The following is a 21,891-nucleotide window of genomic DNA, read 5'->3' as shown; positions in this document are numbered from 1 at the left end:
AGCAAATAAACGTTTACGAAATTAGTTTCAACCAGTAAATCCTATAAATAAAATTTGGGAAATTTTTAAGTTGATTCTATTTTTCTGGAAACGGTGACCAAAAACAACAAAAAAAAGCAAGCTATTGAAAACACTAAGAAAAGAAGAAGAAAAAAAAAAAAGAAAAGAAAAAAAATTAAATAGAAAAGAAAATGATGCTTGGTTTGAAAAGTAATGTAATAATCGAGTTTGAGCTCGATAACACACAAGCTATCTTGGCAGAATGTTTTGGCTGGGGGCAAAAACTACTCCCAGGTTCAATTGTGTAAAATCAGGACATTGTGCATGGGAATGCTAAATTGTTAAAGATAAACCGTTTGGATTCAGCTTACTTTTTAAATGCAAAGAAAAACTTTGGTGTACCAGTCATTTATGGTAACGCAAACCATAATGTGTGGATGCTAGCAAGTGCTTCTACAAAATAAGGTGATGTTACTCCGATAAGAAATAAATACAAAGAAATTAACAAAATGAAACCAAACGGCTTCACAGCAAAATTAAACGGCAAAAAAAAGGGACGGTAACGTAGATCTTTAAACTCATATTGAAAAAACCTTTGGGCAATATCAAATGGTAATTGTAAATGGAAACAATGGTTTTTTTGTCATGATGTGTTTTTGCATCAATATGGCTCCCACAATAATGACTGCGATTACGATGCAGATTTCCAGAAGGTCTCAAGGGAACTTAAATCGATCAATTAATTGGCCTATTTTCGTTAGGTGATAGCTTACACATGCAAAAAAAAAAAAAAAAATACCTAGGTGGAATGTGTTATTATCCATTCATTAGGAATTTTATCAATGTGACGTAAAGAACGAATAAATAACTTATTTCAATTATATTAAACGTATGAATTTATTACTCGAGTATCAATTTAAATTAAGAATTCATAACTTTACTTCAACAATATTGTGCGTTTTATTTTTTTAGGCCATTAACGAAAAATAAATTTAAGTTGTGCCCAAAACATGGAACCCAAGTTTAACCTTAAAAGGTAGCTATAACATTTAATTTGATTCGCACACTTGTTACTGAATTTAAAATCAATACCTACTATTGAAATGGTTAAATGTCAGAAACACGCATGATCGAAATTACATAAATCAATCCACATTTTTCAAAAGGCGATTTTTTCTTACTCAAAAAAAATTATTATTTTTGGAGCTTCTTTTTTCCCCACGTATAATTTTATATATGCGGAAAAAAGAATGTGTTATAAAAACACTTTCAACAACACAACAACAATAACTTTAGACAAAAAAGTTTCGACCGGCAAAATGGTCTCTCCAAGACGGTTTATCTTTTAAGAAAACCGTGTTTTTGTAAAAATCGGCTAAAACTAACAAACCCGACCTCTTTCCTCTGATTACTCTGAAGCTTAATAAGAAACGTGTATCACTTAACAGCCAATGTTTTTGTCGATGTATTTTATGTTTATACGTTTTCTGAGGATATTGTATTTTAACTAAATAGATCAAAATATAGAAATGCACAATTTATTTATTTCGTTTCGTGATCAACTTGATTCAAGAAATGACAAGCGAGAAAAACTTGTTAAAGTTAGTCGTGACATTACAAATGAAAGTAAAAAGGTTATATTTAGTTTACTTCGCAAAAACATTCCTAAAGAGAAGCTGTTGCTTGAAGCAGAGTTAAAGCTACAAGTTATAAAAAATCTGCTTTTCATTGTCTCAGAGGAATTGAAAGACGAGGATGCTTATATGTTCCATAGATCATTTTCACCTGGAGTTCAAGAGTTCATCGAGGCTGCATCACTCTACTACTATACTAAAAATGAAGCGTTACTGGAATTTGATTATGCATGTGAGCAGTATTTTAGTTTTGAAGGAACAAAGCTTTTTTTATTTCCAAAGGACTACCTGGGTGGTATTGCAGATTTGACTGGTGAACTGATGCGAGTTGCAATAAACAATTTAGGTGTTGATGAGAATCAAAACATTGCTAAAATATGTGAGTTTTCCAGAGCAGTGTATAAAGAGTTTTCTATGTTTGTTAGTTTAGATAGTGACTTACTTCATAAAGCTACTGTTATGAAAAACAGCCTGGTAAAAATTGAGAAAGCTCTTTATATTTTAAAAGTGAGAGGAACAGAATTCCCTGAACATTTTGTACAAAAGTTTCTTCAGTTTGAAATGGAGAAATCAGAAAATGATACTTGTTAATAAGGTTTGAAATCATACTACTGTATAGAATAAAAAGAATTATTATACAGTATTCCGATTGGTTTTTGTAATTCTTAAGTGCAGCTTTGTTAAAAACATAAGCTGCCTCTTCTCTTTTTAAAGGTTTAATGCTTTTTTTTAAATTATTTTCTTCTTAACAAACCACTGATGTTTTATATTATATTTAAGTTAACTTACATCATTCTTGTTCTTTTTTTGTTGGTTCTCAGTGAACTTACGTAAGTAAAGGTCAAAATTATTAAGTTTTTAAAATTTTTTCTATTAGAAAGTATTTAACACATGTTTTTTTTTTTAAATAAGAAACCAAGCAAATGGGCTAGTACTGAAAAGTTTCTTATTTTAAAGGTACTTTTTTACAACTCTAGTACTGAAAGTTTCTTAAGAGTTTCTTAAGTTTCAGATTAACAAAAGAGAGAAAAACTACATAAAATGCAATTTGAAAACATGTTAACAAGTAAGATAAAATGTTTTACAGTTATTCAACTAAAGTTATTTGATTTTCATCAATATTATTCAATTTAATATAATCCTCAGGTTTATCCCTGAACAGAACACAAATTAGAAATCTTCCTCGAACTCTTTATAAAATAAGTTTCTTATCGAAACTTAGTAAAAATAGTTTCTTAAAATTTTGGAGCTGCTAGTACTATTTTCTTATAAACGGATTTCTTACTAAAAAAATGTGTTTTATGCAACTTACAAAATTTATACTCTTAAAAACACAAGTTCTATTCATATTGTACAATCCTGTTTCAGACAACATTAAAAACAATTTCCTCCCCAATATTACTAAAACGTTGTTAAAATTAGATAAAGCTAAGACCTGTTGGAGTTTCAAATGTTTATATTTTCAAGAAATAATTTTATAGAAAATTTGAAAAAGTTTTTTATTCAGAAAAAAAACAAAGTTGCATTAAAAATTTTTTGACTTCAATAAGTAACATAGTGGGGTTGAATATCTTAGTTTAGTTTATGAGACAAAAATATGAAAGTATATAACCTAAAAAGGTTTGTTATTAACAATATGACAGGCATTATTACAACTGTTTTAACTTTGATTGTATGCAGTTTGTAAATTGAAAATATGAAAAACCTTTTAACATATCTTTTAAAGCTCTATTTATTTTATGTTAATGTGCTGGACTTAGAGCTAACACTTTGAATATTACTTTGAAGTAAATTCGAGATTAAAACATTAGAATATAATTTCAAGTCAGATTTGAGAGAGGATTAAATACTCAAACAATGCCCCATCTAGCAGTGACTGTTTCAGTCTGGAATAAGGCAGTAGAATAAACAAGGCTTTGAACCCAAAGTGATGCAATGATTCCTTTTAAAATAGAGTGCATCTAAGTTTTAACCTAACAACAATTAGAAACACAATGGCTATCGGGTCATTCTTATATTTTTATTGTTGATTTTATGACAAGCTAACTAATGGAAAAACTTGAAACTAGTTTCTTTGGCTACAGAAAACTGGGTTTACTGCCTCATACGATGAAAGTAATGTTACCCCTCTATTGTCAAACTACTTAACTGCCCGTAGTTCAATATTGTCAACATTTGTGATCAATAAAATAGTTGACCTTCTCTCTTGTTTTTTCATAACTTCATCTGTTAGTAATTTTTATATTTTTTAATTGGTTAGAACATGCAGTCCAACACATGCAGTTCCCTGTGCATATAGTGCTTTTAGAACTTTTCTCTGTTTAAGTTTTGAAAAGAAGTGCTTCAAAATTTTAATAATAGGTCACACCTTTTATAATCTCCATATTCTTTGTTAAGTTTATCTTTGCAATGAAAAAATAACTCGATTTGTTCATATTGGTCGACTGTCATAATTTCCCCAGTTTTTGCTCCAATACATTATAATTGATAGAATTTGAATAATGCTCATAGTAAAAACCATTCCAATAAAAGTTACTCAACTTCATTTTTATCAAGCTGAAGTGATTTGTTAGGATTCTCTTGAATGACAGATGATTAGATTTGTCAACAATAATTGTAACATTGGGCCACTTAAGAAATATTTTACATACTGAATAGGCTCAACAATACATCATCATCTATTTCATTATGTACATCATCATCTATTTCATTGTGTACATCATCATCTATTTCATTATCAAACTTTTTCTGAATTTTTTTATCAGATTTTTTTCTGAATTTTATCTGCATTCTTTTTCTTTTAACTTTTTATCAGAGGTGTAGAAAACAAATCACTATCATTTGAATTTTTTGGATTACGAACTGAAAATTTTATAGGAGCATGATAAAGTTTTGATTTAGGTAAGCCTCCGTAAAAGCATTTAACATTCATCTAAAACACATAACTTTTCAAAAAACCTTTCTATAACATAAAAAAAAATACAACTCGTAAATATGTTGTTAGCTTTATTTTTTTTTAATTTTTTACTCAAAAATGTATGATGTCGCTTTAAAGCAACAAGTTAATATCTTCTTAATAATTATAAATAAGTTGCATTTTTTATTCGACATAACGTAACTCTGAAATATCTGAACAAATTCTTTAAAGTTTGAAAATCTATAATAAGACTATTATCTCTAAATTAATAATGGCAAACGTTTTCCTTGAGGTAAGTTTTGTTTAAAAGTTGGCGCTTACATTTAACTGTCTGACAATTGTGGCGTTTCATCGACGCTGAGGTTTTTTTTCCTGTTTCGTGCCCACGAATGACATGTACCGCGTTTTGGAGGCTGTTGTTCTTCTAATACTCTCTCTTTAGCAAAAAATGCTCACCTATATAACCGACAAACAATATTCCGGGAACAGATGTAGGCTATTCTTAAAATTGCATATGTATATTTGCACTCGGCCGATTTTGATCGCGTTTGATCGCAAATCCTGGATTCCGTCGCAATCTGAATTTAGAAGAAGCTTCTAGAGAATCTGAAATTTGGTGAAAAAAACAATACTTTAGACGAAAATCTTATCTGTAAATTTCGTTTGAACTATTGCTTAAAACTTAAAACTTCTAGTCTGTAAATAATATAGTTTTACAAATAGAAAAACTATTATAATATAAACATATATACTATAATATAAAACATATATTATAATATAAAACATATATACAGCCTGACCATTTTACAAGTAATGGAAACAGAAAAAATCAAAGAAATAGGCTGTTAAAGCCAAAATAGACGAGACGGTCGCAGAAATATTTTATAAAACAACGCACTACGCAAGAAACGCCCTATCCATTAAGAATCAACAAAGAAAAAAAAAAAAAAAAAAAAGCAACCCTACAACGCTTCCAAAACTCTTTCATAAAAAGAATGCATTTAGAAAAAGCAATAACATCGAATGAAACAAATTAAATAAATATACAAAACAATAGCAATATGCTGGCAAACCAATCCATGATACAAATACTTACATACAAAGAGTCTGCGTATCGTTTCATTTCCGTATTGTAATCATTCCGACATGAGAGCTGAAAAAAAAAGTGTCATCGGAATGATTACGACAAAAAATCGGTAAAAAAATTTTTATTCGGTATTGTAGTTAGTTTAAATCTCAGTTTATACCGGAACTCTCGTCAATCCGATGACTTTTTTTTTCCGTTATCATATCGGAATGATAACGATACGGAAATGAAACGATACGCAGACCCTTATTACATACATATTTGTTTTTAAAAAAGTAAAAATGTATATATATGAGAGTAGATTTCACATATATTGTATGTATAAAATTATTAACACATATAACATGTATAAAACAGCGTTATAAAACGAAAATTTATGACCTTCAAATAGGTATTATAACCAATTATGAAGTAAAATATCCGTTTTGATGTCCGTTTTTTATTCTCGTTGATATCGTGCCTAGCTCTCCAATGTCTTAGCATGTTGGATGTCAAACAACCCAAAATGTTGGTCGTAAGCCCGCAAATTTGTTTTCATGTTGTCCCTAACTTTTTAGAATAAACCCATGCACCACGTATAGTAGTTGATACCGCAACCCAGACCTGTTATTATGGCAGGCTGCTGTATCAATTACTGTATATAATATTTTAATACCACTGTTTGCAATCAAATTTGAATTAGTATACATGAAGCCTTGCCTCAATTATTTCTTCTTATGTAGTTTGAAGTAGTCGGTTTTTTACTGAGGAAAAAGGGTTTAATTCTGTGATGAAATAATGTGGAGCAGCGATGCTTTACGCAACAATACCTTTAAATTTCTTTTTCCCACAGGTGAAAACGATAATACCCGTGAATACCAAGCTTCACTACTCCTATTTCTTTTAAAAAAAGGTATTTTCATAAAATATGTAATAGTGGAAAACGATTTGAAAGTGCCCTGTTTACTAGCGCTAAATATTCCATTCGATTATTTACAATTGTTTATTTATAAATGAGTTTTCGTACATAAAAATTATTTAGTGAATGTGTTTGGGCGCATGTATACAGCCTACACGAACATTCTAGCATTAATTACCATGATTTGAACGAAAAAGTCGATTACTCCCTCGAGTTTGTTCTTGAAAAATTGAGTTTCGATTACCAGGTTCGTTCAAGAACACTAGTTAAACCGTTTCTTTTATACTTATTTAAATATTAGCACAATTAACTTTTTTCTCAAATGCTTTCGCGAACTATGAGAATTACAAATAAGCTTTAAGATTTTTATTTTATAACTTTGAAGCCTTTATTCAGAGAAACTGGTGCAATGTATTTTATTCAAACTATTGTCGATCCGTTAGTTGCAACTTTTACTCACCTTTTAGGCAGCATGCAGATTCCGCGTTGAAAAAATTTATCGTCTTTTGAGACAATCCAATAATCGACCAAAACAAGTGGTAGTCGGAAAAAGTAATATCTGCTGAATACATCGGGTGAGGTAGGGCATCACATTAAAGCACCTCCAAAATGTGGCCGAACGTTGTCATGCTTAAAGAACAATTTGTCATGTCTTTTGGTATATTGGGGGACGTTTCATCTCAACCCGATTTCCTTGTTTTCGCACAATCCAATGTCCTATAGTCGATTTGAAATCGTATGTTGAGTCATTCCCAAGGTTTCAGGGAGCTCCACTTGAGTTTAGCATGAATCTAATCCGTTAACGTCTCCAACTCAGTCTCTTCAAAAATTGCTTAGCCACTCTTCGAGTTCTTTGTCGCTGGTGTTAACATCGTCGTTTTTAAAATCGCCGGAGCCAGTAATCACACGGTGCACGTCGTAAAAAAGTTGTTAATCCGTTCAAGAATTTTGATCATATCAAAAGAAAGCCTCGCAGGAGTAAAGCAACAACGAAGATGAGTAAATTATTGCAAAAAAAATACTACGTATTCATCAACTTTTCTGTCAAAATATCAACACCAATATGTACATCACCATCCTGGAGAAACATGTTTCATCATGGATTGATTCTACTTGCTAAGCATCAAAGTCAGTCATTTTTTACGATACCCGACTAACGATACCGATTCTGAATTGGTACCAGTCTCAGAAGGATGGTTTTTTCCGATACCAACTTCGAAGTATCGTTGATGGTAGTATCATAAACGAGACTTCAGAGACTCTGAAGCTTGCTTTTTACCCTCTTCTTGCCAAAATTATATTCCAACAGGATATGAGAATATAGGATACAGCAAAATTAAAACACAAAGAATTATCAACAATGGGTTGTGCGCTATCCACCAGAATACCGAAAAAATTATTTGCAATAAAACCTTTTTAAATGCGTTGCGTCACGCAACATTAGTGCCGTGCGAAAACTTTTTTTTATTTTATAAAAAGTCATTATCTAAAATTGTTTTATTGAAAAAAGTCATTAAGTTCTGAAAGCAAAAGAATAATTAAGTTTCGCGCGACAAAACTTCGAAATTTCGATCTAAGCGTTAAAATAAAATACCACTCTATTGTTCACATAAATATGCTTTATTTTTTCTTTTAACATTTGCGAAATCATTAATAAGAATATTGTAAAATTCAGAAAAGATAAGTTTATACTGTATATATATATATATATATATATATATATATATATATATATATATATATATATATATATATATATATATATATATATATATATATATAAAATTTAAATCAGGAGGGGGAAATCTTAGCTATAAGATTTCCCCTCTCCTCCCACCGAATTATTAAGGTTAAGGTAAATTCAAAATTCAAATAAATAACTAAATATACACAATTCTAACTTGGTATTAGATACAATTTATAAATAATCATGTTTACTCATATACTTGAAATTTATTTGTTTATGTTTTACATTTTTTTAGTAATAAATAAAAACTTTCGTAATTTAGGTGTAAAAATTTAACCAAGCATATTAACGAATTGAGCATGCCGAATTTTAACGCTTTTTGTTTTTTTAAGCGGAGATAAGAATGTCTGGAATCTAGAAGTCTGGACAAAGAGAGAAAGCGAAAAGTTTTTACGTTGCTTCTAAATTATGAATGAGTTTAACCTTATTTACTTAGTGAAGGCGCTTACCGAAGAGCGAAAGAGAAATAAAGTAAGATTCGTTTTTGAAAGCACATTTAATAAAACATTCGTTATTTTATGCTCGTTATGTTTTGAGAATAACAATTTTCTCTAGAGTCAAAAAGCTCTTGATTTATAAGAAAAATATAAGCAACTTTCCATTTTTAACGACTACACTTTCCTGATAATACACTAAATATAGATTAACTTAAGACTAAATAAGAGAACAAGTTACTGATGTTTGCCCATGCAAGCTATTTTGAATTCTTTATTTACTAAAATAAATGATTGACTAAGCAAACTTTTACGCTTAACAAATAAAAGAGTTATTTTGCGCTTAGATGTTCGAACAGCTAAATTATTTTCAAAAAATTTTTTTTAAAGAAACAAATAAAATCGATTAATTATTTTACATTTGAATAGATATCTTTTATGACTCGGTATCAAGATAGAAAAAAATAATTTTTACTCGAATTTAGTCTTCAGACTGAGTCACTAAAGTGCTTATTTTCTTGTTTTTTATTGCGCTAATTTGCTTTTTTGTGCGACACCCTTAATATCACTTCGGTCTAACTAACAGAACATCAACAAAAGCTGACTTGTTATTAAAATTAAAGTACTCTTAATATTTTTTCTTCCGAAAAGAAAATTTCGTAATAAAAAAACATTTCACAAACTTAAAAAAAAAAAAAAAATGTTCAGTTTATTTTTCCATCGTTTTATGTTGACTTTGAATTAACTTAAAATTCTGAGTTGTCAAAAACTTTTAGCACGATCATAATTTGATTTTTTTTTTCTGAAATAAAAACATCTATGCATGTGCTGTCCAGATTTATTTCCGAAAGGAATGTGTTGAACTCTTTTTAATAACAAACAGATAAATTACACAAGTTTTTTTCTTTGTGTGAAAATTCGTTTAAAATATTCTTCAGTTTATTTTTATGGTTAGAAAGTACGTGGAGATACTATCATCCGCACCATCTGTTGACTTATTATTTTACTTTAAAAGGCTGAACGAGCTGCGGCGATTTGTTTAAGCAAAACATCAAAATGGCTTTTAGATTTACGCCATCTGTTTTTGGAGAACATTTTTAAACCACGTTTCATTTATACGTCTATACGTGTGTATACTTTGAGACTGAAAGTTCCGTGGTCATCTAACTCTATTAGTATCAGGAAAGCAGCCGTTCGAAACATGTAATGGTCTTCGTCATGGTGTTTTCCTTTTTGAATTAGCGCAACGAAAAACTCTCGATGAATATTCAGAGCATATTATTTGTAAAAAGTATACTTGAGCACATGCTAAATACCGCGGCTAACCTATGGTATTTAGCATGTGCTCTATAGATAAGCACTCTCTTTCCTCATCAACACGCATCATCAAAATCCAATGATGCATGTTGTTGATGCAACGAGTTTTATAATTTTTTACTCGACTTTTTTTTTTTTTTTTTCCCCTTAACTTTAGGTATTGTGTGCAAATCTTCTTAGGTAAAATTATGTCTGGTTTGAATTACGTTCTGATAATTTCTCTTGAAGATTCCCACGAAGAGTTCGTTAAAAATCTTTTGCTGACTTTAGAGGAGGATCAAACTCTAAAATCATTTCAACTTTCAGATGTACAACATGAGTATACTGACTTAGTCACTTATTCAGAGAAACTCGATAGATTGTTGAATCAACATTTGAACCGCTTGTTTTTGGTGAATTCTGAGAGCTTGCATTTATATATTGAGAATGGCAATTGCGACAACGAATATATAAAAATGCCTGGAGTAAAGGAGATACTTAATAAGTTCATTCGCACCGAAGGTTGCCTCACTAAAGAAAAAAGCAAAATTGTATTACTGTCTTCTACTCAAATAACTTCCCCACCTGATTACTTAAAAGATCTTGAGTACATTGATGAAATAGCTGTTGATGGCAAAAATATTGATTCTAGTAAAGCTAAACTGATATTAACTCGATGTCGGCTCACTCGTCAACCAGACGTGGTTGTTGAGGAGTACAATAAGGGAACGAAGAAGAAAAAAGGATGTAAGCTCATGTAACATTTAGAAACTACACCCTTTATTCAAATTTGGTAAAAGCCGGTAAAATGAATTCGTCTAAAAAAAAAGAACTTAAGCGTTCTACTTATTTGTAAACTTGATTTTTTTAATTACATGTTTATATATAAGTCGCATACAGTATTTAAATAAATGTATAAATTTATAGTTAGTTATATTTCTGTTGTAATTATCTTAAATTATTTAGCTAATTAATTGTGGATTTGTACTTTTTGTATTTTCACGCGCGCGCATAACGATAATTGTAACTTCACCCTATTCTTGATATATAGCTGTAAAAATATTTTAGAGTGTTACAGTATATATATTTTAGCTCCTACTTTAAACAAAGATAAATGTCAACCTACGGTTCAAATACTGAATCTGTTCCCTTAATGAACGTTAGCGGTTTAACTACAGGTGTAGTTATTGATATAGATCCCTTGAATCCATTTAATGAAGATTATAAAGTGAGAGAGAACTTTTGGGAGCAAGTAATATCTTATATTTTAATTTTGTTTATTGATGTCTTAAAGAAATAGGGCTGTTTATATTGGTTATTGGTTATATTAAGTTATTGAAAACCCTTTCTATTTTCAAGTTTTTGACTAGAAAAAGAGATCAAAGAAAATGTGTTTAGTTTTTTAAAATTATCTTTAATGCTATCCCTTTCACAAAGTCCCTATCAATGTTGTTTATAGTGCAAGTTTTAAAATTGAGCCAATTGAATTAGTAGTTTCTTTTAACAATAAATTTGTCCTGTTTTTTTGTTTGTATGTTTGTTTTTAATGAGACATTTTTTAAAAAAAATTTATATTTAAGGCCTATTTAAGAAAATTTTGAATTTGAGGCCAAATATTTTAAGTTGATATTTTAAGTAAATAATTTTAAAAAGTAATTGAAGTTACATACATCAAGTATTTTTATTTTTTTTTCTTGTAAGAAAAAGATTTACATTAACAATTAACTTTTACTAAATTATTTCTCTTTGAGTAGCAATCTTACAAATTTGTAATTTAGTTGTGGGGATAAGTGCTCCCCCATACAATATTTGCACAGCATGGATTAAAGGAAAGTACATGACTTTGCATGCTGAAATATTGCAGTGGCATCCAAACCTACCAATTATAAAAAAAATTGTATGCACAAATTTTGTTTCCATTTATTCTTTTCATGAATTATCTAAGCAAGCAGTAAATCTAAAAAAATTAAAGAATACTCTTAATTTTAATTGATTATATCAAAATTCTAAAGATTTACAGAAATTTTTATTGAAAAGATTTCTAGTGTATTACACATTTCTAGTGTTTCGTTTAAAATGTTTTAAGGAAAAATACTATTATTGCTATTTAGAATAAAATACAATACAATAAAACTTACTTTGAAAGTTTCAAGCAAGGAGGCCTCAATGTTTATGAATAAACTACTGGACAATTTAAGTAGAATATTCTTTATTTTTTTTTTTTAAAGATATCAATAAACATAAATTTTATTTGTTTTTTATACATCACAAAAATTTTCATATTGTTTTATATCAGTTTTAAAAGACTTTGTCAATAAACTCTTTCTTAAATAAACAAGTTGTTTTTAACTGTACAAATATTTAGATAATCATTTGTTTATGTTGTAATTAAAGTTATTAAACAAATAAGTTTACTTTGATAAAATAATTTACATTTGTAAATATAAAATATAGTGTACAACTACCATATGGCCATTTAAGTAAAGATAATTGAAGTAAAACAGCACTTCAAATGATTAACTATGAATTTTCACAGAGAGAAGTGGTTTGATTTTTAGTGTGTCCCAAACTCTAAATTATTTAATGGAGCAGATATAAAGTTTAGTCAAAGTAATAGTAAAAAAAAAAAAAAAAAAGCTAACTCTAGTAGGTTGTTGCAAAAAATCTTGTTCAAACAGAGAGATTAATGACACTTTTTGTAAAGTTTTTGGGGGTATAAAATTTGGCTGGACTGAAGAAGAACACTTAAAGAAATTAGTTTATCTGCCAAAAAATATGCTGCATGACCATTTTTAACAAGTAATTTAAAAAACCTCTGAGTACATAAAAAATGAGTGCTGTTTTTAAATATTTATTACAATACAAAAAGATTATTATTATCTGTATCTTAGTAAAGACTCAAGGAAAATATATTTAAAATTTAATTTTACAAATTTTAAATTTTGACTCTCTATTTAAAAGAAAATAGAAGTATTAAAGCTATTTTCTTCAGACTTTATACTCCTCTTTAAATAAATAGCTATTTAAAATTTAAAATTACTTTGGGAATTCCTTTAAGGTAATCCAGAACCAACTCTTTCAAGTTCTTGTTTCTTGAGATAATAAGATTCATGTTTTAGGTGATTGAATGCTTTGAAAGAGAAAATAAAAAGAACCCTGAGATCACCTGGATTAAAGTGGAAACAAGACTTCGTTTAGAGTTGTTAAAGAAGCGTTATGCCGAAACAAACAAAGAAAAAGATATTCTGGTTGTTTTAATGACAACTGAATATGAAAAATTTAAGAGCTTTGTTACTGAAAACAATGAGTTAGAAATGCTGGATAGTTTTGTTTCACAAGTAAACTTTATATTAAATATTGTATAAAACTTAAAGCTATTAATTCTTCAATATCTTTGTGGTGTATTGTTCTAAATTGATATTACAGCAAATTTATTTTTTTTTAAGCTTACAGATTTTGCTGATATTTTACTTCAAGAGGATTTTGATGGTTATCCAATTTTTCCACTAACTAAAGAAGACTCAGAGAAAGAAGTAGTTGTCCCAGAATCTTACAAACCTTTATATAAAGAATTGATAAAGTGTGAAAATGGTTCTCAATTACAAACAACAATACTTCATCTTGCAGCAGAAAATAATTTCTATGAAATAGCTCAAAAGTATTTACTGTTGTATCCAAATTCTGTTTGTAGAAAAGATTTTCCACAAAAAAGTAACCCAAGACGAATTCCTGTTGAAATTGCTTTGGACAGAAAGCATGATAAAATCTGCTCTTTGTTAATGAAATCTATGCTTAATGAAAGGTTTGTTGGGTGGAATTTAACATTTATTTATTATTCAAAAACCATATGAGATTGTTTAAATTGTTTAAGCTCACTGTCTAGAAGCTAAAAAATGTTATCTTCATGTGATCAAAGGTCTTAAAAGTATTTTTTCTGCCGCAATTATGCATCTGTATTTCCTATTGGTTTGAATTAAGGAAAATAACTGTCAATATTTAAATTCAAAAGTATTTTTATAACATTTTAAATAGAGTTCGTGACCTTTTTGCCAATGAAAGTGTATCAAGCCCAGGAAAATACAGCTTAGGAGAATTAATTGAGATTGGCACTATGAAGGTATGATGATTGAAGATTGAATGATGATTGATGATTGATGATTGATGATGATGATGATGATGATGATGATGATGATGATGATGATGATGATGATGATGATGATGATGATGATGATGATGATGATGATGATGATGATGATGATGATGATTAAATGATGATTAAATGATGATGATGATTAAATGATGATGGTTGATGATGATTAAATGATGATGGTTGATGATGATGATTGAATGATGATTAAATGATGATGATTGATGATTGAGTGATGATGAGTAATGATTGAATGATGATGATTGATGATGATTTTTATTTTAGGAAACTGTCCTTGCAGTTTTAGATTCTTGTATCAACCCAGATTTTCCTTACATAATCAGGGATGAACAGCAAAAAAAAAAGGAAGAAGAAGCTTGGTCAAAAATGCCACAAATGCCATTACGATTTAACTTCTATTTCCGTATTTTGGATGGTGATAGTGAAGGTAGACCTGCAAAAATCTTTAAAAATGGTAACAAGCAAGGAGTACTTAATCAAGACTTCAAGCATTTCACTAAATCACCACTCTATGTAATTGCAAATTATGCTAATTTGGATGATAGCCTAGTAAGCAATAATATGGTTTTTCTGTTTTCTATTTGAAAAAGAAAGGCTATATGGTGATATATCGTGGTGTTGTTTATTGTATTTTTTGTAAAAAGAATATCTCATACAATAAACATAAAGAATAAAGCAAAAATAAATATATTTTTTCTTGTTCTTACAAGTTATAAACCCTTTATTAGGACCCTATTAAGCATCCACTAGTGCGTCAGTTAGTACGACAGAAGTGGAACAACTATGGAAGTTATTTAACGAGGTATGAGTTTTTCATTTTTTAATTGTGAATATCTTTTTTATATAGTTTAGAAATTTATTGAACAAGTTTATTTGAATAACTTAAGTTGTAATACAGTAGCATCCATGTATACTGTGTGTTTATTTCTTTTCCAAAAAGTTTCAGTTTATTTTAAAAATTTAGTTGTAAATTTTTCAGTCAGTCAGTAGCTTTCAATTTTTAAATTAACTGGCTGTCCTAACAGATTTAAGGTAAGGTAAATTTAAGGTTTACAGAAGGTTTACAGAATAGTTGTAAGAATTAATAAAATTAAATAATAAATTATCAAATATTTTATAGATTAAATAATAAGGAAGTATTCAGTGAATATCTTCTTTAATGTTTATATTATTTGAAATGGTGCTTATAGTGAAACTAAATTTTTGTTTATTAGTTATGCAAGATATTTTACTAAAAGCATTGAGCTATTATGTTTTAAAAGCAAGAATAAAGCAGTCTTTTCTTTTTTTTTTTTAACTATTGTTAATATTGTTGTTACTACTATTAGTGTTCTTACTAATAATCAGCTTTTCCTTTTAACATGCAGGGTGCATTTTTTTACGTACTTGGTTTTTCTGCTTATCATGTCTTTAGCGTTCATTCTATATGCAAGTACAAAGAACCCATTTGTCTCTGTTTCTCAAGTAGATAAATTTAGAGTATTCTGCCAAGTTGCCACTCTATTATTTACCTTTGTATATCTTATTTCTGCGATTTTGGAGTTGATCAAGTATGTATAAACATATCCTTGAATTACATAAATTTTATGTGTGAAATGTAAACCTTTTATGGTGCTTAATAGTTAATATTTCTTGATGTAAATGTAACTATTTTTTTCATTTAGAGACCCATTAGTTTACCTCAAAGCATTTTACAATGTAATTAACTTTATTGGCTTACTGCTTATAATAGTGTTAGTTTGGTTGCATTTTTATACTAATCCATCTATTACCAGAGCTGTAGGAAGTGTTGCTTACTTTCTTAATTTCATTCGTGTTTTTGAATACTTCCTAACTTCTGAGTAAGTGCTTTCCCAAATAATATTTTTAACTTTATTTTGGTTTGAATCTTATAAATAAAAACAAGTATTCAGTATTAATTATCTAATGAACAAATTAACAAACTATTCAAATATATACATATATGGATTTGTATTTTGTGACATTTTTAGGACATATGGCGTCTATACAAAAACATTTGCTAGAATTGTTTACACGGATATTACAAAATTTTCTGTTGTTTTTTGTGTGGTGCTATTTGCATTTGCTGGAAGTATCTTTATGGCCATTAGTGCTTCTAGTGCCTCTGATCCCAACACAATGTATGATTTTGCTAATCAGAAATGTTCAATTTCTGTTAATTCTAGAGTAATAGATTTCCTTTGAAAAAAAAAAGTCTTAATTTAAAATGACTTTTTAAGAAATATTGTAAAAATACAATGTTTTAAATAATCTTTTCAAGTAATTGTGTTAAAAAGTATTATTTGTAAGCTTGTTTTCAATTTAAGTTCACCTATTCTAATTTATAAAACCTGTAACTATTTAGGTTTAACTATTGGTCTGTACTTTTGAAGGGCATACGAGCAATATCAGAAGGAAAAGAGTTTGCAGATGATTATAGTGGCTATCAGTAGAGAATATTATTCATTCTTTTAAAAAAGTTTGTAAAAAAAACAAACCTTATTTAGAATTTAAAATGTGAGTATGGTTGTAAAGTCTTCTTTTTTATCCTTTTAGCATTTTGCTTTTGTTCTTGATTCTGTGTAATATGTTTACCATTATTGTTATCATGGCGAATATACTTATTGGTCAGTTAAGTTATCGTTTTGAAATGGCACAAGCAGATGCAGCAATGCAGTTAGACATTGACAAAGCAAAAATTATAACCCAGATGGAGCGAAGTTGGTTTAAATCAATGGTAATAAGTTTTTTAAATAATATTTTGTGTTTTCACTTTTAAGGTTCTAAGTTTATGTTAATTTTTAACAAAATGAAGATTTGTAAACGCCATATACCAGATTTTCTATATTAGAAAATTGAACTTTTGTTTGATACTTTGATAGATTGTACTTTTGTTTGATGCATTGATGCTTTGCTTGATTTTGTTTCATTGATTGCTTTAAATATTTTATTTTAGTATTTCATTAATAAAATTCCTTTTAAGAACAATACAATTCTTTTTTTAGTCCTAATAAAAATCTTTCTGGAATTTTTAAAATATTAATTAAGATCTTTACTTGCAAAGCTCCAGGAAAATATTATAAAAAGCTCCAGGAAAATATTATAAAAAAGACTTGATATTGTAAAAGTTGTAATAAATAATGAAAATAAGTAGTCTTAAGCTACTGATTTCAAATAAATTATTTTTATGAATATAAGTTTTCTCTTTTTTTAAAATTTTTTTATACTTAATTACAAAGTTAATGAATTTATATTATATAAATAGTCAAAAAAAAGTTATAAATTGATATTTAAATAGAAAAAGATTTGTTAGATTAAAAAACTATTCTTATAGTCACAATGAAAAGGAATGTTCAAGACATTATTTAAAGATTGGTAGCTTGAATTTTTAGTTGTTTTATATATATATATATATATATATATATATATATATATATATATATATATATATATATATATATATATATACATAACAGTAAGTAAAGAAAGCAATATTTCGTTTTCTTGGTTTTTGAGGATTACTTTTAATAAACTGGTTCTCCCACATCCTTATCAGTCATTTGTGAAGCACATCTTTATTTTAGTGATACCAGCAAAAAAAAAAAGCTTTTTTTTTTTGCTGGTATCACTAAAATAAAGATGTGCTTTATAAAAGCTAAGCATCAGTAAAATAAAGAAAGCTTCATAAAAGCTAAGCTTTTATGAAACTCTCTTGTTCAAATAATTTGACTTTTTCAAATCTTTAAAAATAACTTGAATTTCCATCATAAATTTTGAAAACAATACATGTTTTGAATAAGAAAGTACATGTTTTAAAATAAGAAAAAGTGTTTTTTTGAAAAAAGTTTAGCTTTTTCAAAGCTGCATTTTTGAAAACAGCTAACCTTTTTTAAAAAGTCCAATTATCATCTTTTGAAAAGGTTTTACTTTTTTATAGCTTCATCATTAAAATTCTTTTGAACAAGAGAACTTCATAAAAGTTTAGCTTTTTTTAGACTTTTGAAAAAGCTTTTTGAAAGTTAGGGCAATAAAAAGACTTTCCAAAAATCTAAAGACAAAGTTTTACATACATACATACATGCATACATACATACATACATACATACATACATACATACATACATACATACATACATACATACATACATACATACATACATACATACATACATACATACATACATACATGCATGCATGCATGCATGCATACATACATACATACATACATACATAGTGTTGGAAAGTATTTTAAATATGTAATTTAAATACTTTTAAAGAATTTAATCTTGTAATTTAAATACTTTTTCCGTCAAGTATTTTGTAGTGTATTTGAGACACCTGATCCACTTGGCATAAAATTATCTATATAAATTGGCATAAGCAAGATGGGAAAAGGAGGAAAGGTTAAATATCCTTTCCCACCTACACTCCACCCACATCTTTCCCAATCCCTGTTTCTGATTGACATAAATTCTTTCAAACCTGCAACATCAAATAAAGTGTTCTATTTTTAGAACAACCGTTTAAAATATTACAAGGATGGAATTTTTGTGAGTCGTGCGGAAATGTTTGAAGGTAAGAGTATAAATATCTTTTTTAATGTAGGTTTAATTTCTTATATTTAGTTTTATCTTAAAATGCAATTTTTTTCTGTTATATTATGGTTGTTTGTTATAGATTTACTAAGAGATTGGGATTTGTTACATGCAGAAGGGGATGACAAAACAAAAGGAGTTATTCAGTATGTTTCTTAAATTCTTTTAAATAGAAAAAAAGTGTCAGTTCACAAATTACTTATCATTTTTTAACTACAGTGCTGAAGTTTAAATTAGCATACTCTTATGATAATGCTTTTGTACTGTTTTTATTTATGATAAATATTTGATTATGCATACATGATTATAATTATAATCTGGGTTTATACAATACTTGTCAAAGTTTTCACACAGAACCCTTGACAAATAGTTTGCACATTATCTCTTTACTTCAGAAAGAATAAAAATATCAGTCAAATATTCAAGTATTTCATTACCCTAAAATATGTTAACTTAATCTTTAAAGTTCTAGTGAAATGTGTTTTAGGTCAACAACTAGACCTGGTTACACCTGAGCAATCCTGTGTAATAAAAATATGAAAAATCTGAGATACCAGAATATATTGGTATCTAGGATGAACCACAGGCATTTTTTATTTGCTCTAGAAAACTGGTGTATGTAAACTGGTGTGTAAAATAAAATATACTTTTTAGTGAAGCAATAGGTGAAAAATCAAGATATAAGTAGTTTTTGTTCTGAACATATAATTAAATAATAGTGTAGAGCCCGGATATCAATATAAAAAATTAGTGATTGAATGGAAGTCAAAAATTTGACTTAAATTGTAAGAATAAATGGTTAAATATGGGATGCTGTTAAGCTCTATTTGAAAGTTTAACTAACCAGATGGAAGCTACATTGAAGCAGAAAGGCTATCCAGATAAATTTTAGTTTAAGGTAAATATAATACTGGATATTTAAGTTTCCTCTGTTTATATGATCAGTGTGCTAGTTATTCATTCCAGCCAAAATCACCAAAGAGCTGTTGTAAAAGTCTTTTCTTTTAAGCAAATAAAGCAAATTGCAATTAAATTTTATGGTGGTTTAAATCTATTTTAAAGTTATTTGCAATTAAATTTTATGGTGGTTTAAATCCACAGGTGCCAATATTAATGAAAATCTGATTTAAGAGGTGAGAAATTTAAAATTACAATAACACATGGCTTGTGTGAACTTTTTTGAAATTAAGTTGAACCCAACTCTTGTAACCTAAGGACCAAATTTTGTATAAATTATTCTATTTTTATTCTGGTAATTACAATAGGGTACTAAACCTCTCACTTAAAAATCTAATGTTTGATGTATTTTTTTAGTGTAAAAGATGGTGTTGGAAATAAATCCAAATAAAAAAATATAGAAAAAAATTGATTGTTTTTGAAATCATTTTTCTACTACATGTTTTCTGAAAGTACATCTGAAAGAGTTCAGAAATGTAAATATATTAAAAAATATTGAGTAATGTGCATTTATTGTATCAAAATTTCAAGATAAAAATATTTTGCCTTACATGCAGCCTTGTTAATGCTGTCAGAAACATTTAGGGAGCTTCAAAAAAATATATACATTAATGAATAAAATTTACTTTCTTTAGAAACATGGTTGAGAAGCGAATATTAAAAAAAAAACTGGATTATTAACTTCAATTTTTTATCGTTTCATAATTTTTTCTGTATTTTAATAAATGTTTTGTGAATCATTTTTAGTTTTTAAAAAAAGAGTTTTTATTATTACTTATATGAAAACTTCAAATGCTTTGTTTTTTAACTGAGGAATGTTGTATTTAAATTTAAATTATCTTCACTCAATATTTTATTGTATTTTTATCAATTCCTATTTCCTCGTTTATTGGTTTGCACAAGATTTTTTTTTTTAATGTTTTAAAATTTTTACTTATATTAGTAATTATTTATAGTATTTCAATTTTCTAGGCAACTTCAGTTTAAATCCTTTTTTGATATTTTTTTACACTAATATTTTATTTAAAAAACTAAATCTTTTGTAAATATATTTTATAACATTTGTTTTTTTACAATTAGTTTCGATTTTAAACATGTAGAAGGTTTTATTTTTTTAACTTTTACTAAGCGCATTTTTTTAATGACAAATTTTCTGTTTTTATTTAATATATATTTTTAGGATAAATTTTCTGTTCTGTTTATGTTCTGTAAATGTTTTGTGACGAATAAAAATATTTATTCATCTGTTGATATTCTTACAATAATGGTAGCATATTACTCCCTCGATATCTTAAAGAACTAAATAAACCAGCAAGTAAGTAACAAGATTATGTTAATACGAGGCTAGTTAGCATATTTTTATTATTTGCATTAATACGAGGCTAGTTATTATTTGCATTAAGAATCCATGCATACTTTTTTGGCCAGTAGAGGCCAAAAGTATTTAAACCATTCTTTGTGTGTGAAATGTACACACCCCATAAAATTAAATTTTAATTGGTAGGAAGTTCTTTTTTTTTATAAGAACTATGATAATTGCATTTAGTTTTTAGTAAAGTGAGTTCAATAGTTTTTTTACGCTTTTGAATCATCTTTTTAAAATTCTTAATTTACATAAAATTGTTTCAGAAAGTTTTATTGAAAATTATTTAAGTCACATTAAATGGTGCGAAAGCACAAGAATTGCTTTCACATTTTTTAATGTCATTTTAACGATTTTCTTCCTAATTGTGAGATCATAAAAGCGAAAGTTTCTCGTCAGTTTGAGGTATTCAAACAATTTGCACGAGGATCGATTAAGTTAAAAAACACGCAGGAGAACTTTAGAAGCGCAACTTAGATCCGGTCAACCAAGAAAAACTACCAAAAGGGATTGTCAGCTATCAATTATCCTAAATACTTCTAATGCTACAAAAAATTGGTTCACACCTAATAAATTACTTTGAACTGACATAGCTGAAGTTCTAAATCCCGTTGAGACTTTATAGAAGGAGTTTGATAATGCATACATACATACGTACGTACGTACATACATACATAAAAAGTGAAAATTATGCTGACTTAATATCTTAATAAGTCTGCAGCCAACGCCATCAGTAAGTAAAAATAGACTTTTTTTTTTTACCAGTTTAAGAGTTACAGGTATACATTGTTTTCA

At 28.0% G+C, this 21,891-nt stretch overlaps 2 protein-coding genes across 4 annotated transcripts; both read left to right on the top strand.

Moving 5' to 3' along the window:
• The first annotated feature begins 1,324 nt into the window (after nucleotides 1–1,324).
• LOC145183753 (translin-associated protein X-like) lies at nucleotides 1,325–3,153 on the top strand. The gene has a single exon (XM_090086508.1). The coding sequence runs from the start codon at nucleotides 1,530–1,532 to the stop codon at nucleotides 2,223–2,225; it is 696 nt and encodes a 231-aa protein (XP_089942634.1). The 5' UTR covers nucleotides 1,325–1,529; the 3' UTR covers nucleotides 2,226–3,153.
• Nucleotides 3,154–8,597: 5,444 nt separating this feature from the next.
• Nucleotides 8,598–20,976, top strand: LOC145182853 (uncharacterized). 3 transcript variants are annotated; one of them, XM_090083658.1, is made up of 15 exons: nucleotides 8,714–8,754; nucleotides 10,215–11,265; nucleotides 13,133–13,351; nucleotides 13,460–13,815; nucleotides 14,046–14,130; nucleotides 14,446–14,730; nucleotides 14,910–14,983; nucleotides 15,549–15,731; nucleotides 15,846–16,022; nucleotides 16,173–16,322; nucleotides 16,547–16,630; nucleotides 16,738–16,918; nucleotides 18,696–18,756; nucleotides 18,859–18,922; nucleotides 20,369–20,976. In XM_090083658.1, the coding sequence occupies exons 2-15, from the start codon at nucleotides 11,128–11,130 to the stop codon at nucleotides 20,412–20,414; spliced, it is 2,103 nt and encodes a 700-aa protein (XP_089939784.1). In that variant the 5' UTR covers nucleotides 8,714–8,754; nucleotides 10,215–11,127; the 3' UTR covers nucleotides 20,415–20,976. The 3 variants fall into 3 exon arrangements, with proteins under 3 accessions (XP_089939785.1, XP_089939784.1, XP_089939786.1); XM_090083659.1 differs by lacking the exon at nucleotides 10,215–11,265 and having other exon boundaries at nucleotides 8,598–8,754; XM_090083660.1 differs by lacking the exons at nucleotides 8,714–8,754; nucleotides 10,215–11,265 and adding an exon at nucleotides 12,118–12,210.
• Nucleotides 20,977–21,891: the final 915 nt, after the last annotated feature.

Source organism: Hydra viridissima, unplaced genomic scaffold (genome assembly GCF_058129835.1).
Source record: "Hydra viridissima isolate aposymbiotic clone 2 unplaced genomic scaffold, HvirCarnegie_v1 scaffold_4, whole genome shotgun sequence".
Taxonomy (NCBI): domain Eukaryota; kingdom Metazoa; phylum Cnidaria; class Hydrozoa; order Anthoathecata; family Hydridae; genus Hydra; species Hydra viridissima.
Note: the sequence above shows the minus strand (reverse complement) of the source record. Positions and strands in the feature narration are given on the sequence as shown.

What these genes read in the sequence shown, in the direction of transcription:
- LOC145183753 (XM_090086508.1), top strand. Translation starts at nt 1,530, where the DNA reads ATGCACAATTTATTTATTTCGTTTCGTGATCAACTTGATTCAAGAAAT.
- LOC145182853 (XM_090083658.1), top strand. Translation starts at nt 11,128, where the DNA reads ATGTCAACCTACGGTTCAAATACTGAATCTGTTCCCTTAATGAACGTT. An exon ending in AAATCTATGCTTAATGAAAG is followed by an intron (nt 13,816 to 14,045) that starts GTTTGTTGGGTG and finishes CATTTTAAATAG; the next exon opens with AGTTCGTGACCTTTTTGCCA. An exon ending in AAAACAAAAGGAGTTATTCA is followed by an intron (nt 18,923 to 20,368) that starts GTATGTTTCTTA and finishes TACTTTCTTTAG; the next exon opens with AAACATGGTTGAGAAGCGAA.